This window comes from Vanessa cardui, chromosome 28 (assembly GCF_905220365.1).
Source record: "Vanessa cardui chromosome 28, ilVanCard2.1, whole genome shotgun sequence".
In the NCBI taxonomy this organism is placed as follows: domain Eukaryota; kingdom Metazoa; phylum Arthropoda; class Insecta; order Lepidoptera; family Nymphalidae; genus Vanessa; species Vanessa cardui.
The window spans coordinates 284,303-303,072 of record NC_061150.1 but is presented as its reverse complement, the minus strand read 5'-3'; the positions used below and the strand labels follow the sequence as shown (position 1 = coordinate 303,072).

Here is an 18,770-nt window from a genome sequence, read left to right as displayed (position 1 = left end):
ACCTAAATACTGTCTGGGAAGAGATCACTCTCCTGTAGATAAAATCGGCTTTTGTATATAACATTTTTTATATTTTTTTATTACTGTATGTTTCTATAATTCTGTTGGTATACAATAAAGCATATTCTATTACACTCTAATTGACATTTAAAGAAAGCATTGCAATCATCAATTATTAATGGCACTGACCCAATTAAAGGCTTAAGTGCCACTAAAATTAAGTATTTCAGTTGCCTTACTGGTTATAATATACTTACTCTCATAAAATTATAAAACACACAAAAGAATACTTATGCGTACAATACAAGTCTCACTAATTCACTCCTTTAAAGTGAATCTGTCATTTAGAAGGAAAGTGATTTAATGTCGCATAACGACAAATTTGTCGCGACGTCGTGGCATGAATACACTTTGCAGTGTACGTGCCTTGCCTATTGCCGCGTAGCGAGTTGCGTGAAAAAAAGAAACGACGAAAACAAGGAGGTTGAGTTCATAACCCGACCATATCAAATAACCTATAAACACAAAGATATCCAATACGTAACTATGACTCTCCTATTCGCCTGCCTTATTTGCAAATGGCGGCGTGTTATTTTCGAATTCAGCTAGAAACATGATAACGCCTTTGTTTGTTTTTGTAATTACAGTCGAGTTTATAGTTATCGCAGACAATTAATTTTCACTTTTTACATTCATTCAACATACATGATGTTATCGCTACGCCCAACAATAATTGCGCATTATAAAATTCGTATTATGCAACCTAATTCAGAAGGCATGTTTCGTAATATAACTAGTACCGACGAAAACAAAACGTTACACTTGGTCGTGTAGCATCAACTAAAACAGGCCAACTTCAGAATCACGTACTTATTTGTACATACATAATTCGACGTGTATTTAAAATAGAATCTACTTTTTATTAATACACTTTAGCATTTAACATTAAAATATCAACATGAACTATTTCATAGAGCTTCAATATTATTATTTGTCCTTTTTTATACCTGTAGACTTTCAAAAATATACTATTTCGTAATAAAATTAAACAGAATATTGGCAATCCTTTTAAAAGTTATAACGAAATTGCAAATATAAATTTTATTTTACTTTGAATAAGCGTCTTGTGATACTGGCAAATCTAGAGAATATTATGACCTGATTAATTTCATTTTTAATTAACTTAAATTATATAATATAGTACTTCATAGGTAAAAAATGGTTAAATCCTATTAAAATATGCCTATAACAGGATGAAAGCTGATGAGAGTAATTTTAGTTGAATTATTATTAAATTTCTCCCACGCAACGAATTTTTTACCCTACAAAGGACGCAGTTGTCTCTCTCGTAATTACGGCATTTGTTTACACGATAGAAGGAGATGGAACAACTCAAAATAGGCATCAGCTGTTAGCCGGGTGAGTGTTTTTTCAACCCACTTTAGGAACAGGTTGCGATGTTGATAATAGTCGAAGATCTTACGGGAATAGTTAAAATATTTAAGCATAAAATAAAAAGGTTTTATATTTTTTTTTTTATATGATTCATTCCGAAACCATTCATCGGATTGTAATACGTTTTTCTTCCTATGCCCAAAAAGATTACGAGTCAATATAAAAAAAAAAATCTTTACAAATCTATCCTCGTAAAAAGGTAACCTGAATATAAATAATAATTATTTTAAATTGTTGTATTTGATAAATTGGAATTGATATTATGGAATTATAATATCTATTGTTATATCTAGAAGGTTCTATTTTCACTAGCTCATAAAAAAATATTTAAATACGCGACATGTAATTCAAGAGTTTATATCGAAGCAGTTTAGCATTAACTCGCATTGGCTCTAAAAATAAATGATTAAGTAATGTAAATATTTTTAGTTTTAATTTTGTGTGGAGCGAGGATAATATTAGAAGTTGATTGCTTTATTTATATTAATTTATTTCTTAACTTTTAATGGTACATAATTTTTCTTAACGCATTTTTAAATTGCAACAGATTAAGTAAAATAAATTTATTAGTTTATTCTTAGCTATGGTTTTTTTTTCTTTTTAATTTACAATATATCCTTTTTTCGTATTAATCGTCACAAATCTTCCTACAGATAAAAAATCTTTTAGAATAACCTAGAAAATCCATTCACCCTAACAAAACAAAGTTTTACTTAATGCCTAATCTTTTTTATCCGATTAAAAACTGATATGACTCTCTTAATCGATAATCGTATTTTTAATCTAGACAAACCAGTAAGAATCATGCGAGTAAATTATGTTTATTTAACAATGGCTCATGGCGGATGTTTTGTGCATGTATTCACTTGCACTGGAGTGCAATTAATTTTTCGTACATATTACTAATTAAACGTAAACAATTTATCTCATATATAGTATAATGATAAAGATCTTTTTAAAAGAATCCTCCTTGTTAAAATAGTTATAAAAAAACTAGTTTTCGACCTCGTAATACCAATGAACCTTGGAACAAATACTGTTGGGCAGGGTATTCTTACCATAATGAGATGAGACGTTAAAAAAAAAGAAAAAGAATAGACAAAAGACTATGATGATGAAAAACCGTCGAGTTAGTACATATTTGTGTTTCTCATGCAGGATAAATGATGATTTCATTGTAATTAAATAAAACCTTTGTAAATTAATTTGAGAAGAGTAAATAAGAAATTTCTCTCGATAGGATAGTATTCGGATCTGGTTTAAGCTTGAATGTAAATTGGTATATGACGATTAATAGCTCTTTTTTTTAATTTTGATTTTTAAAAGTTTGGCAACGACATTACTGGTTTAAGCTTGAATGTATATTCGTACATGAGGATTAAAAGGTTTTTTTTATTTTAACTTTTATAAGTTTGGCAACGACATTAATTATTAATTTATATAAAATAAATAAAAATAAAAAATAAATAAACAGTAAAAAAAAATTTAAGTGCCTAACTATGGTAAACAAATGATAACAATTTTAATATTATGATTTATTATTACTTTATACATATTTCAAGTTAATAATCATTTATATCGTCTGTAAACAAAGTTTATATTTAAATAACATGTGACCCATTTCAAGATTATTATCTGTGCAAAGTGTAGGTAGTTTTGACAGGCTTTTAAAAAACACTAGATTCGAGACTAGATAAAGATGGAGGGTTTTTCTAACTGGTTACAAAGATATATGATATTCATATATTGATAAAATAGTGATTAAGTGTGTCTGATTAATATGTACTTAAATTTATATTTATAAATATTAATAAGGGTTTCTACACACTAGATGCAAGTTACTAATACTTTTGATTTGTTTCGCATACCTTAATATTATGTATACTGGCCAAATGTAATGAATGATTTGTTTTTTATTCTATATTTATAAGAATGTGGTCGCCTCTCCGACTACGTCTACGCAGCTGAGCGTCCGGGAAATGTTTTTATAAGGCAACCTGTGATTTTTTTTTAAACGCATAGTTACGGGCCTTGATTTTAAATATAGATTTCCATGTCATATTTGATGAGTATAATAAAAAATAAATATTTTTTTCTTCATTTTTATCATAATTATGCGCTTGTTAGTTATTTAAGATTTTTGTTCAAGGATCTTGCTCAATTTAGTTTAAGTCGGTAAAAAAAATTTACACGAAAAATCACGTAATACGAAATGTAGCATATTACGTTTTTTTTAAGAGTTGCCGTAAAAATTCTTAAGATTATATAAAATAAAATTAATTAAATCAGTACAAGATAGTAATTTTTATTTTTTTTAATTAAATAAAAAAAGCTACGTTGCCTTAAGTCACTGATATTGCCTTTAAAACAATATACTTTTTTAATTATAATAATACATTATCGTTCAAAAACATGTTAATCATAAAATATATTTTATCTCTGACGAAACATTTGTCATATTTTTTATTTTTTTTATTTCTCGTAAAACAATAAGATTGTCATTTCCATTGCGTCAATGATAACATTAATTTCCATTGATTAAATAGATAAGAGCTTACATCAGCGTGATAACAGAATTATACGGTCAGCCACTTCCCTTGATAAGGAATTGCAGTACTCGAGTCACGCTATTGTTCTAACTTCTGAGTAATCATTTCAGTGTCGTGAAATATTTCGTAAATTAAGAACGCATTCGTAAGACGCATTAAAAAAAAAACAAAAATCGGTAATTTGAATCATTTTTGTGGATTTTATAAGCTAGTTAATTGTAATTAACTAGCGTGAATGTTCTTTTAAATGTTTAAAAAGAGTAACTACTGATTTTCTTGCTGGTTCTTCTCGGTAGAATCTACTTTACGAACGCTATATTAAAAAAAAACCCGCAGCACTCGCGCACGGTATTACCAACGACTTATTATCACAAAAGTTGCCTAAGAAAAAATTAATAAGTTCTGTAAAATCTGTAAATGGTACAGAAACTTTTTTGTTAAATTCAAACGCGTTCGAAGTCGTGGGCACAGCTAGTTCAATATAGAAACATTACACTAACCTATTGGTTATCAAATCAACACTGGTTCATCATCATCCTCCTGCCCTTGTCCCAATTCTACTCGAGGTCTTCTCCTCCCTACTTCTCTGTCAGACGTCATCTCACAAGTAACATTCTCTCTAACCATATCGTCTAACACACAATCCATCCATCGTTTCCTCGCTCGTCCTCTACCTCTATATCCATCCACATCCATGCTCAAAGCCTTCCTCACAATATGTTCCTTTCAAGGCCTTCCTCACAATATGTTCCTCAACACTACTATTGGTTCGGAATATAAAAACGATGACCCGAGAACCAACAAAAAAAGTCAGCCGGACTTTTTTTTAAACTTTTTTGTCAATTTTATATTTTTTTTATTTAATATGAAAAGAAATAGCCAGGAGGCGATCGTTTGATTCCCAAAGTGCGCTATCAATCATAAACTCACTAATTGTATAATAGCATTTTTAATTAGATTTTATTTAAGCTTACAACATCCACGGCCTCATAGTTGCCCGTGCTTTTTATAAGTTTTATCTTAATACATTTTGGCGTTTAATATGTATAATGTGTAATAACACTCACCCACAAGCGTTACTTTACATGTTTTTTTTAAATTATCGTAATATTGCAAGTAAAATTAAAGTGGCGTGTGTGATATAATGAGTCGAGATGGCCTAGTGGTTAGAATACGTGCATCTTGACCGATGATTGCGGGTTCAAGCCCAGGCAAGCACCGCTGTACATGAATATGTACTTAGTTTGTCTTTATAATTCATCTCGTGCTCAGCGGTGAAGGAAAACATCGTGAGGAAACCTGCATGTGACAAATTTCATAGAAATTCTGCCACATGTCTATTCCACCAACCCGCATTGGAACAGCGTGGTGGAATATGTTCCAAACCTTCTCCTCAAAAAGGAGAGAAGACCTTTAGCCCAGCAGTGGGAATTTACAGGCTGTTATTGTTGTTGTTATGTGATATAAAAAGTTAAATCAATTATTAAAAAAAATAATCGTTATTTAATCAAGCCCTCGAACCAAACATATCGCGTCAATTTGCTGACAAATGGTTATTTAACTTTCTTACGATTATTGTTGAAATTGAGTATAAATAGATGGTATCCATAACCCACTGTCCAAATAACTGTAACCGCACATAATTATATGAATTACTAGTTTCAACGTTTGGGGGACGAGGATGCAGATGTTTAGCGCCATATGTCCTCCACTGCACCCCACTGCGAAATTTCATGATGATTAATTGAGTAGTTAAGATGTCAAAGTAATTAATGAACTAACTCACTTGGTGCGATTGTTTTGAAACGAAATAAATAAAAAATAATATTAAGCAATAGGCTATTTGACAATGCGAAAAATAAATTGCGAATTATTATAATCAGTGTACATTATGAGTTTAAAAATCAACGAAAATTGAAAATAATACTTAATTTATTCAAAAATCTTAGTAGAAGTAAGTACCTAACTTTCTTGTAAACCTTGCTTTTATACTATATGTACCACAGATTAAAATACAAGAAAGTAACGTCACCGACCCCATTGCAGCGCAATCTTGTCCAAGCTATTTAAATATGGAATTTTTAATATGATATTTTTCGGCAAATATATACTAGAAATAAAAAAAAAACTACTTTTACTGGGTTCCTTAACCTCTACTAAATAATGTAAAATGGATTTTAAAAACCTGTCAAATAGCCTATTATGTTATTTTCATTTCAACATACAATAAAATACAAGTCATTTCCTGCCGTCTGTACACTTAGTAGTGTAGTATCTTATAAAGTAAGGAACAGATGTTATTGCGGTTTTCATTCGTTAATAGAGTGATTCAAGAAGTAGGTTTATTTGTATTATTATTCATGTATATTATTGTAGAGAAATACGTGAAAAACATTTAAGGTTTTTAAAAAGTGTACGTATAAGGTTTTTTATAAAGTTGTACTTGGAGTATGTAATTATGTATGTAATATTTTATGATTGTAATGTTTTTTAAAGTTAACACGTTCAGTGCCAGCGACACGCCTAGCGTGTTCATGCGAATTTCTATAGCCACGCCGCGAACACGCTAGGCTTGTTCTAAGAATTTCAGTGATATCTTAAAAACTAGGCTAAATTATTCATTCAAACTAATTGTGTGCAATCTTCAAGCGATAAGCTACTGAGTTTTTAAGTGGCCCGTTAAAAATAATATTTTTTTTTTATTTTACAAAAAAATGTCTTTCGTAATGCCGGCGACACGCTAGGCTTGTTCACTTATTAAGGATAATCATAGATTGTCAAACTGTTTTTTCAACAAACCACATTTTATTTATGGCTTATTACCAATTTGTTGAAAATTGAACTAATTTTGTTATTGTTTTCTCAAATTTGCGGAACTTTGTTACATTTTTTTTTTTGTACAAATATCTATTATTATAAAAATTTATACACCTTTGTAGTATAAATAAAAATTTTAACAAAAAGAAAAACCGACTTCAAACAAAACACTATTTTAAAACCAATTAATATGCACGAAAAAGTAATAAAAATAATTGCGTATTCAACATATTTTTTAGAGTCTTCCTAAGTTAAATGAAATGAAAAATATTAGACTACTTAAAAGTCGATTTACGATTATATAATGTAGTTATAGTTATTGAATCGAATTGATAACCTCCTCCTTTTGGAAGTCGGTTGAAAACTATATAAGCCGTAATTCTGCCATTCCTATTTAATGACAAAGTTTATACAAAATTGTCTTACTTTGTGTTATGTTGATACTGATTATGTATTACAAGTACCTATATGTTAGTTCGATTAATCATTAACTACCACATACATACACCAAATATATAAAATTAAACACTACATAAGGCTGATTTACCTTAAAAATGTAAACTCATGTCAACTTCAAATTCGTGTTACAAGAATTGAAGTAATGAAACAATAAAACGAGTTTAGCTTACAAGAAGCTTGATTATTTTTTAATTATTTGTTTATTAATTATTACTTATTTAATTGTTCTTTATTATTATATCAAGACATGTGCACCGAATCGATATCATATGACCTTTGAACATTTCTAGCAACTAATAAGAAAGTGAACGAAACAAGTGAGATAAAAATTGATTTTAGAAATTAATAAGTATGTATTTGAGAAAACAAAAAAAGAAGGTGGATTTTTATGGACACTTTATGAAGCGAAATTTAAACTCTGTTTTAATTTGTATTGAAAGTTCTATTTTATTTTATTTGATTATACCTTGCTACTTTCAAACTGACCCGCGTCCTTTGCAGAGATACAACAGTAGATAACAGGTAACAGTATATATCATGAACAATTTTTTTATTGAAATACGAACTAAATCATAACGCGATAAAAAGTATATATCAAATTCGACACCAATATAAATATGATATGTGGGAATTTATTAAAAAGTTTTACAACCACTGATTACATTATGATGTTTACTTACCATAAAAGCGGTTTTTTGTCATAATTCCAGGATAAAACACTGACAACATTATTCTAAACACCTTAATTATTGCATAACACAAGAAATATTAACTAACAAATACCGTTTTAACAAAAAAATTATCATTTTTTTGTTCCTGTGCCAGTGGACACGCTACGCTTGTCCATACAATTTATCTAGCGATGCCGGGGACACGCTTAGCGTGTTCGCGGCATTATGTATGGCGGCATCGCTATGAGCATAGGAAAAATTTAGGTGGCAGTGAACGTGTTAATGGAAGTAAAAAATATAAACAATACTTAGTTTTACGCATTTCATGCAATTTGCTAATAACTCAGCTATATTGTGCACTACTAAGAACTAACAGCTTTTGATTAATATATCTTTATTCATAATACAACACTATTACTTGGTGGCGGGGCTTTGTGCAAGCCCGCCTGGGTAGTTACCACCCACTCATCAGATAAACTACCGCTAAACAACAGTACTCAGTATTGTTGTGTTCTTGTTTGAAGAGTGAGTGAGCCAGTGTAACTACAGGCATAAGCGACATAATTATACAAATATTGTAACATCTTAATTCCCAAGGTTAGTGGCACATTGACGATATAAGGAATATTTAATATTTCTTACAGCGTCATTGTCTATGGGCGATGGTGACCACTTACCATCAGGTGGCCCATATGAACGTACGCCAACCAATTCCATAAAAAAAAATTAACCTTAACTACTTTCTACTTAAATTTCCCATGAGTATCGTCAACGTTAGAAACGCTATTTTTTCCGCAAATTCATAATAAATGACGATTCAAAAGTGCTTGTAAAAGCGACCTTAATATTAATAATTCGTATAAAAAATAAAAAATTGTCATATCAAAAATTTAAAATATTAAAAATATATAATTAAAATAAAAATATTTTTTTATGTAATAATTATGAACAGTTTATTATTTACAACTATAAAACTCATTTATCTACACGAGAGATGCGTAATGTTTAAATAAAACAATTATTATAATTAATTTATTTATTTATTGCTCTTCAATTATATTTTGTGACGCTGGCAACACAACACAGTAGCTCTTTGCCACCACACATTTTTAAGCGTTATTTTCACAACCGATCATTTCATTCACAAAGGTATGTCATCAACAAATAAAATTATCATTTTTTTTAAATTATACAAGATTTTTTACGTCGTCATACTTATATCAGAACACAAACCACTTATATAAAGGCTTTAAATTAAATTCAGAGCTACCATCTGACGGTGTGTAGGTTCCACCGAGAAAAAAATTAAATCAGTAGTCAACCTACTAACTCTCTTCCTATGGTGGATTTACCAATAGGCTAAGTAGGTTGGAGCCTAATGCTGCAGATTTAGAGGGGCGAAAAATTTAACCCAAATTTGTTATTATCTTACAGAAATTAAAAAGAACTTATACTTATATGTATACACATTACGTTCATAATCCGTATTGTTGGAATAATACAAAAACTCTCCTCACAATCAATACTTTATCTCTCCTGAAGTGGTACACAATCAAAACTGATACAAGATTGATCATTTGCTCGATCCTTCCGATTAAAGTAAGAATGACCATTTCTAATTTTCTAGGCATACTCCTAGTATTTAATGTTTACACGCCCCTCTTCTGACTGTAGCAACATCCGGTTTTGATTTATTTAAAAAAAACAATTTAGTTTAGTCAAAACCGGATTTTGACAATCAACGTAAATTGTACCAACTATTTAAATGGAATTATTTATGCTGGTAATACTTTAATTCATTAAAACAATAAAATATGATCATATTAAAATAAATATGCTAACATCATACTCGTCACTACATAGCGAGTTGGAAAAATAATCTAGTAACTGACAGAAACATCACCTAGTTTATAATCATACTAATAACGGGGAAAAAGCCGATGTAATGGGGACGATAGAACACAGTCATAAATGTTGCAAAAAAAGTAGGCGCGGTAAAAATTTAATAGCCTACTAGCGGAAGTAGCCTACTACATCCGCCACTGCTCTCTTCCTTAGATCCATGTCGTGTTGCCGGTAATCAAATTTCTTAAATAAATCACAAAATATCGTAAAAGTATTGTGACTTTTGGCTTCAAAACTATTCTTAACGTTTCTCTTATAAATTCAAATTGATTTGTTTCAACTTTAATGTCTCAATAAATTGTTTGGTAGTGTACCAGATAGTGATCTGTGTCGGTTTCAAAAGGCCAAATTGAATGTTTGGAGATACTTGTTGTACATAGCGCCTAGCACCGAATGCGCTGTGGTATTATTTGACTTTGAAAACATTCATGAAATAAAGCTATTACAGAGTTTCTGTTCCGGTTCGAATAATTATAATCCAAGGCTCAGATTTGTCTAGAAATGTCTACAAGGTTCAGTTCTCAGGTCTCTGTTTAACAGTGTATACATTATGATTTTATTGTTAAGAACTGTTGTAATAAATAAATGTTAATTTAACAACAACAACAGCCTGTAAATTCCCACTGCTGGGCTAAAGGCCTCATCTCCCTTTAAGGAGAAGGTTTGGAACATATTCCACCACGCTGTTCCAATTTCGGGTTTATTGGGTTGGTGGAATACATATGTGGCAGAATTTCTATGAAATTTGTCACATGCAGGTTTCCTCCAATGTTTTCCTTCACCGCTGAGCACGAGATGAATTATAAAGACAAATTAAGCACATATATAGTGGTGCTTGCCTGGATTTGAACCCGCAATCATCAGTTAAGATGCACGCGTTCTAACCACTGGGCCATCTCTACTCAATTAGTTAATTTATCTGGTTCTAACCACTGGGCCATCTCTACTCAATTATTATTAGTCTTTTATCGGTTCATTGATATTGACGAAATAATCCATGCCTTGTACTGTGTTCAGAACGCCTAGTGCGAGTTTTAAAAAAAATTACAATTTTTTTTTTTAGGTAAATTTGACATTTCACTGTCAAAATTGCCGCCCACACGCAATTACTGATAACAACCAATCACGAGCGTTCACGTGACGTATGCCCAACGATGAAGTAAGAAACTCACAAATCTTTATTCCGACTTCTGTCACTAGATGGCGCTGTTTTGATTCACGAATCACACTAAACGTAAAAACTATCGTTTACGAAAAACAAAAACTCGCACTAGGCACACTGTAAGATGAAACTCGCAACTCGAAATTCATAGACACGCTTCTGAAATTTCGAAATTTTAATACATTTAACATTAACAATTATAAAATTCAGGAGACACAAATCAAAATGGCGTTTCAGCTTGAGTCAGCTGACATTTCACAAGTGTGATACAGTTTTGTGTAAATTATTTCAGAATTACACAGCTGTTGTCATTTGTTGTTGTAATTTTAATCACTCACTTGATATTTCACAGTCAAATTGAACAACATTCTTCCAATTTTCTAACATAATATTCTATGTGTTATACATATTATTAAAACATTTATTAAAACTATTGGAAGTACTTATAATGTTTACTGAGCGTTATGTCAGCTACTCAAAAATGGGGGGAGGAGGGATAGCAGATGATTTTCAATACCGATCCATCGATATTCAAGGAACGATCCGCCTTCGTTATTCGAAAGCGTCCAATACTGGCCCATTCGTAAGTTTTTACTTGTGGCTTACGAATGGTTGTGTAAGCTTTTCCAAGCTACAGAACCAACATTTCAAATACCATATCTAGAATATTTAACAGTTTCAAAAATCTCGGTTTCTCATCGTCCGTCTTCCTCGAAGCTACTTTTGCTCTGGCCTGTTGGTTCGTGCTATCTGAAAAAAACAAACAACTCCATAACAACAAATGAATGTATAAATTTACCTTTGATTCTTATTTTTATTTTGTTATCAATGTTAACAGTAGTGTACACAGATCTGTAATAATATAATTATGATTATTGGACTTATATTGTATATGGATATATATATTATCTGTGTATTTATGTATCTGTACCCACGAGTGACACACATCGCGGAAAGCGCGGGAATATAAAATACATAAATTTGGCGCGGGTGAAGACGATGTGTGTGCACGGTGGATATTTGAATATATACATATAATAAAATTGGAGTGCCTTGATAGCCCTTTGTTACTCAATGCATATGTATGTATACACAGTACATAATGCGTATACCAAAATAACATTTTTTACAATTTTTGTCTGTCTGTCTGTTTATTCCGGCTAATCTCTGGAACGACAGGATCGATTGTGACGGGACTTTCACTGGCAGATAACTGATATAATAAGAGTAACTTAGGCTACAATAATATTTTTTTTGTGAAATTCAAAAGCGTACAAGGTGCGGTCCCAGCTAGTATAAAATATTATATATATGTATAGTTATTTAACGTAAGTTGTAAATCGATCTTGCGTGTGAATATTACAGTAACATTCAAAAATATTTTTGTTTGTTTAAAGTTTACTGATAATAGTAATACTAGAGGATATAAGGCGTTATAATGGCCACTGATTACCCTACACACAGATCAACAAAAAATTTGGGGTTATGTCTAAAAATGTTCCAAAACAGTCCAAACACTTAATCTTGGAAGTGAACAGTTCTATGAAAAGCAGATGAAGGATTTAGTATGAACAATTCCCTATCGTATCAGGTCAGTCCTATTTATTTATGAGTGTTACTATTACAGGCCAATCATGCTGGCGCCCACTTGAGCACTCAAAGTTCAAAGTTATTTGTCCCTTGAGAATGGCCAAGTATTGCCACTGGGCGAAATCGTTCAGGCTGACTTAGTCAAGCATAGACACTGTACACTGTACAGTCGGGGTAAGAGCAGGTTCGTTACCTTTTCTATTTTCGTTATTATTATTAGATCTATTTTCGTGTGCTCAGTATAATCTGCTTTACCGATTGAGAATGACAAATTGCGTCGGAATGATTCGATGTTTAAGACTTGATAAAGATATGTCATTAACGCGCAAAAAAGTGAAGACTAGAAAACGTCCTAATTGGGACGTTTGCCTTTAGTCGTTTTCGTCATAATTATCCCAGTAATACGTTATAATACATCATAATTATGTAGCAATACGTTTTGAGTAATTAAAACATCTAGTTATCCCTTTTACTTATTGTTTTATCAAGCTATCCAGTTTTTCTTGTAACGAAATGTAAAATAAACGGTCCCCGGCGCGGCACACTTTTTTCTGTTGTTTAGTATGGGTATAACATATCTGTTTATTAGAATATCATTGCCTGGAAACTACTGAACATATTGGTATGAGTTTATGACAAATTTAATCAGAATTGTCTATGGGTACTTTTATAGGCTGTTGATTTATTCAATTACACCCTGGACATACTTTGGACATACTTGGAACATTCAATCCTACTCACCAGATTTTTCAGGGTTCGTGTGGAAGCGCTCTATAGCCATCAGCTGCTCTTCACTGAGCACAGCGGATGTGTCAAGGAACACATGTATGCTGTACTCCGATATTGCATGCGACCAGTCGCCGAATACTCCTATTCCTGGAAAATTTAGCATATTGTAAAAACTGCAGTCTTTACCATAGACCACACTGGGCTCATGCCAGGCCCCCATGCTGCGAGGGCCCTGAGGATACAACAATTTCTTTCACACGTGTGTGCGCATTGTATATTTTCGAAATTGCTGTAATTGTAAGAAATACCTAACATATTTCTCAATAGGTTAGTCGATGTTGAAAATAGAAAGCTATAGGTGCTCTTCATAACAGAAATAGATATGCTATAGCCATAAGATTGTACACCCAATCTGATTCCCATGAATTTAAAAAAAATACTGATGAATTATTTAAAACTTAAATTATAAAGCTGTTAGCTTAGCTGTTAGAAAATTATTTGTACAAGGTAGTAAATATCTACAGTAAGGACCTCAAAGTTATGGGTGCCATGGGCCCCAGCATAGCTTCAGACTGATAGTAAATATTAAAAATTTAAAGGTTATGCATATATCAAGTGACTATGTGAATGTGAATACTCAAAATTGTTAAGTTTAGATAGTTTACTTATGTTATCTTTATTTTAATTTATTGTTGTTATGTAAATAGTCTTTAATTAGCTTTTTTTACCTTCTGATTGTTGTCGCTTAACTTTAATTTTGTGCATGCTGTTATCACCTATAAGTAAGATACCACTATTCTTATTTTTTATTCATGTATTTGGAATTTTTTTAGTGTGTATTTTGTTGGTGATCTAATAAATAAATAAATAAATAAAATAAATAAATGTGCGCTCGGTAGAGACCACTCTATTTTCATTTCATATCACTAAATTCATTTCACAGCTGTAGCCATATGCAGATCCAGAAACCTGCATTCTATCTGCGTCTCCTCTATAAATGAGTTATTAACAAATACCGTGGCTTTAAATCTGCTTTTCTTATTATAAGGAGAGTATTCCATCTGAAGTTATTATCGGGAGTCTTTTCCACTGATTGGAGGAGTAAATATAAACAAATACGCTTTGATTCTCAATTTAAATGACATCACTTATGAGCTTTACTAATTTGTGGTATATATTATTATAGGATTTATTATGTTTTTATAAGAACTTTGGAAGTTATGTTAAAATGGATATATAATCATACATAGTTCAGTGGAATTGCTCTTGAGCTGAGCTATTAGCAATTCACAGAAACCATTTAAATCAGTGACTCCCTAAGTGGTCCAGGAGGACGCCCAGGGGTCCAGGTAGACCCGCAGGGGTCCACGGGAGACATGATGGGGGTCCACGTAGATATGAATATGATGTTAAAGGGATCCACAATATCTGCTTTTGATAGTAAAGAGCAAAAATGTAAGCATAGTTACACATATTACCTTATTAATTTTTTCTCATAATATTATTCTTTTAATAGGTAATGTTTTTAGTTTACCTATTGGAATATTTATTTTTTGGCGACTTTAAGAATGTAGTAGAAATGTAGCAGCAGTGGGGGTCCACCGAAACCAATAAAATTTTGAAAGTGGTCCACGAGAAAAATAAGTTTGGGAACTATTTAACTTTGGTTTATTTATCTATGAGGATTTAACTATGCTTGCCATCAGAATGTACCATTATTATAATATTTTTTAAGTGTGATATTCTATCTATAATATTATTATTACATTAACTATTATTGTATAAACATTTATACAAATCAAAAGTACTGATAGACAGCAACATTATTCCTGAGTGTTATAATTCATAGTAACATTTATATGATACTTTTAGAAATTTTGCGTAAACTAACTATATCTAAATATAACAGTTAATTTACCAATGGGTCGTGGAAATTCAAATGGTATATTAACCAGTTCAGGACCACAGGTTGCAGAGCTGAAGTTATTCTTGTCCACTTCATAGCTTGGCCTGAAATAAATATATATTTTTTTATATAACATTGTACTTAACTATACTTCTATATAGAATCCTATAGCTTTAATATTACTCCTGATAATATTGACTTAATAAATCATTTTTATCTTTATTTCTCGTATTGTAAAACAATTGTTTTCATAGCTACAGTAACATATATGAATTGTTTTAGTACACATACAGGGTTACAGGTTAAGTCGACCGAAATCCTTTAAGAGAGGATAGATTCCATCATTCCTAACCGATTTGACTATGGAACCCCATATCCTAAACCTAACCCTTCTCAAGTTATTGGCATTTGAATTTATTTTATAAAAATGACAGATTTTTTGACGACTGCCCCTTTATTTTTGTTTTGTGTCCCAATTTTGTATTCTTTTTGCTATTTTTGAGTAGAAGATTAGTTGCTTTATTATTTTAAGCTACAAAACTGCCAGTAACTATACCAAATGAGTCGTAGTAGACAGTCAATTGTTAAAAAAAATAATTACATTTAAAAAATATATTTTTTATTTCTAAGATATCTTTAAAAAAGTCTATGACAGATGTACTGCAGATATGCTAAAAAATATCTACGGCTCTTCAGCTTTCCGATAAGGTATAATAACATAGGGTATTATTAGAATCCTTGGAAAAAATCTTTAAACAAAGACGCCCGAGTAACAAACGTTAAGCCGCTCGCAGCGCCTGTTGTCCTGCAATGAGTGCGAGCGGGACATTTTTCAATGTAAATAGGTACGAGAGGCAAAGGTAAAAACTATTTTGTTGTTATTTTGTGTGCTTTTTGATAATTCCTTAATTCCTTATTCAGTCTGCTTACGCGATTCGTCCGTGGTAGATGCGATACATAGTGCTCTTGGTTTTTTACTCGATTTGGCTTGTTTTCTGGACTGTTTCTTCCTATTCGTGACGTTTGTTAACTTGTGTGTTATGTTAATTAGTTATCCCGTCTTGGTCGAATTTTGACTCATCAGTCCACAAGATTCTTCTAAATAACAACGGATCTTCTAAATCTGCGTTGAACATAAATCTACAGAAGTCTAGTCTCCTCGCAGGATCTCCTTCTTCGATGATATGTACTGGCGTGAAGTGGTAGGGGTAGAGACCAGCAGTATGCACTGTAAACCACATTTTCCACTGTGAGAGTCTAAGTCCTCGAGCAACAACATTAGTTGACGTAGTGGGATCCTGTCGAAATCGTCGAATTATCTCATTATCTTGCTCTACGTCGTCGTCATGAATTCGTGGTCTGCCTACGTCTGTTCGTCATCTTGAAACAGAGCCAGTCTCTCTAATTTGCCGATAAACTCCGTCAAAGACACTAATATCCGGTATACGGCGGCCAGGATAACGTACTATGTATTCTTCACGTGCTCGTGAAGATACACAGTTGCAGTACCCATAACAAATCAGAATATCAGCATATTCTTCATTTATAAAGGTCGTCATTTTCAACAGTTCCAAATCAGAAATACAAATCCAGTTAACAAGCACAGTCACGAATAGGAAGAAACAGTCCAGAAAACAAGCCAAATCGAGTAAAAAACCAAGAGCACTATGTATCGCATCTACCACGGACGAATCGCGTAAGCAGACTGAATAAGGAATTAAGGAATTATCAAAAAGCACACAAAATAACAACAAAATAGTTTTTACCTTTGCCTCTCGTACCTATTTACATTGAAAAATGTCCCGCTCGCACTCATTGCAGGACAACAGGCGCTGCGAGCGGCTTAACGTTTGTTACTCGGGCGTCTTTGTTTAAAGATTTTTTCCAAGGATTCTAATAATACCCTATGTTATTATACATTATCGGAAAGCTGAAGAGCCGTAGATATTTTTTAGCATATCTGCAGTACATCTGTCATAGACTTTTTTAAAGATATCTTAGAAATAAAAAATATATTTTTTAAATGTAATTATTTTTTTTAACAATTGACTGTCTACTACGACTCATTTGGTATAGTTACTGGCAGTTTTGTAGCTTAAAATAATAAAGCAACTAATCTTCTACTCAGAAATAGCAAAAAGAATACAAAATTGGGACACAAAACAAAAATAAAGGGGCAGTCGTCAAAAAATCTGTCATTTTTATAAAATAAATTCAAATGCCAATAACTTGAGAAGGGTTAGGTTTAGGATATGGGGTTCCATAGTCAAATCGGTTAGGAATGATGGAATCTATCCTCTCTTAAAGGATTTCGGTCGACTTAACCTGTAACCCTGTATACTTATAAGTATTAGTTAAATTTATCTAAAATATTAACTATGCAATGGAACATTTTGTTTTTTTTTTTTAATATTCTGGCTTGAACCACTGCCAAAAGTATTTGTTTTGACTATTTAGTAATTTATTTAAAAAACATAAAAGCCCTTATTTAGTTTTCTTTTACCTGACCGAATCTGACACGTAAAGATCTGCGTCACCAGTGAGAGATGTTAGTTCTATTAATAAAGGCCCTGTGTGGCCTAGCTGCCAATAGGAAAAGTTTCCAGCACCAACTATGCCAACCACGGTGTCTAACAGAATTTTATCAGGCTCGATTTGCACATATCCCGATAAAAGTGATGATAACGTAGAGATACTAATAATACCAAGTAGTACTAGTATAAATTCCCTTCTCATTGCTCGTCAATTAAACGAAAATTTAGAATAAAATACCTAGTTTACTGGCAGTACAACTTAAACTTGAGTCTCGGCAATGTTTATTAATTTCTTCGACAGATGTTTCAAATTTCAACGTGACACATCCGTTCGCGTCCAAAAACTTGTAAATTTCCGTACGATTTCATTTTAAAATGTGAAATAAAACATGTGATTATATTAAAACAAAATTCATCGCTAGATACGAGTCACTGCTCGAAAGTCCCATTACTTAACCAAAAAACCCGCACATCCGTGCCACTAGACGGGTAGACTAACAGAATCTGCCGTGACAAAAAAAAAACAGTTTTCGGAATGTTTTCTGTACTTGTGTAATATAAAAGATATTGCTTCTTACTAAATACAATAATTCTAATAGTTTTGATTCCCTTTTGGAATGTTTTGCAAATGAGATGTAAAAGCCCATATTTTTGATTGTGTAGGCTTTCATATAGCAATGGAACTGTGGACCTCAGTATTTCGCATTAAGGGGCCATTTATTTATTAAGTAAGACGATTTAGGCGGGAGAACGGTTGACCATGTCTTATGTTTTCTTACAAGGAATTTCGGTACTTTTTACATAAGATATAAAAAAAATGTGCAAAGTAAAAATTATTTGAAAAAGTGCGGGAAGCCTATTGCTTTCGAAAACCGATTGCCTAGGTTCTCTCGGTTGCGTACCTTTAATTTTATTATATATTAAAATAAACCAAACGTGTATTAATTTTTTCGATTAGATTCATACGAATTCAATATTAAATAGGGACGGAGA

At 31.9% G+C, this 18,770-nt stretch overlaps 1 protein-coding gene across 1 annotated transcript; it reads right to left on the bottom strand.

The window, feature by feature from the left end:
* Positions 1 to 11,433: 11,433 nt before the first annotated feature.
* On the bottom strand, positions 11,434 to 18,087 carry LOC124541538 (UPF0669 protein C6orf120 homolog). The gene is made up of 4 exons (XM_047119454.1): positions 17,747 to 18,087; positions 15,256 to 15,347; positions 13,350 to 13,484; positions 11,434 to 11,768 (listed from the first exon to the last, which is right to left on the bottom strand). Exons 1-4 carry the CDS (start codon positions 17,977 to 17,979, stop codon positions 11,650 to 11,652), a joined length of 579 nt encoding a protein of 192 aa, XP_046975410.1. The 5' UTR covers positions 17,980 to 18,087; the 3' UTR covers positions 11,434 to 11,649.
* Positions 18,088 to 18,770: the final 683 nt, after the last annotated feature.

Coding starts and splice junctions, on each gene's coding strand:
- LOC124541538 (XM_047119454.1), bottom strand. CDS start 17,979: ATGAGAAGGGAATTTATACTAGTACTACTTGGTATTATTAGTATCTCT. Junction 13,485..15,255: donor TGAATTTCCACGACCCATTG/GTAAATTAACTG, acceptor TAAATTTTCCAG/GAATAGGAGTATTCGGCGAC. Junction 11,769..13,349: donor CACGAACCCTGAAAAATCTG/GTGAGTAGGATT, acceptor TGTTTTTTTCAG/ATAGCACGAACCAACAGGCC.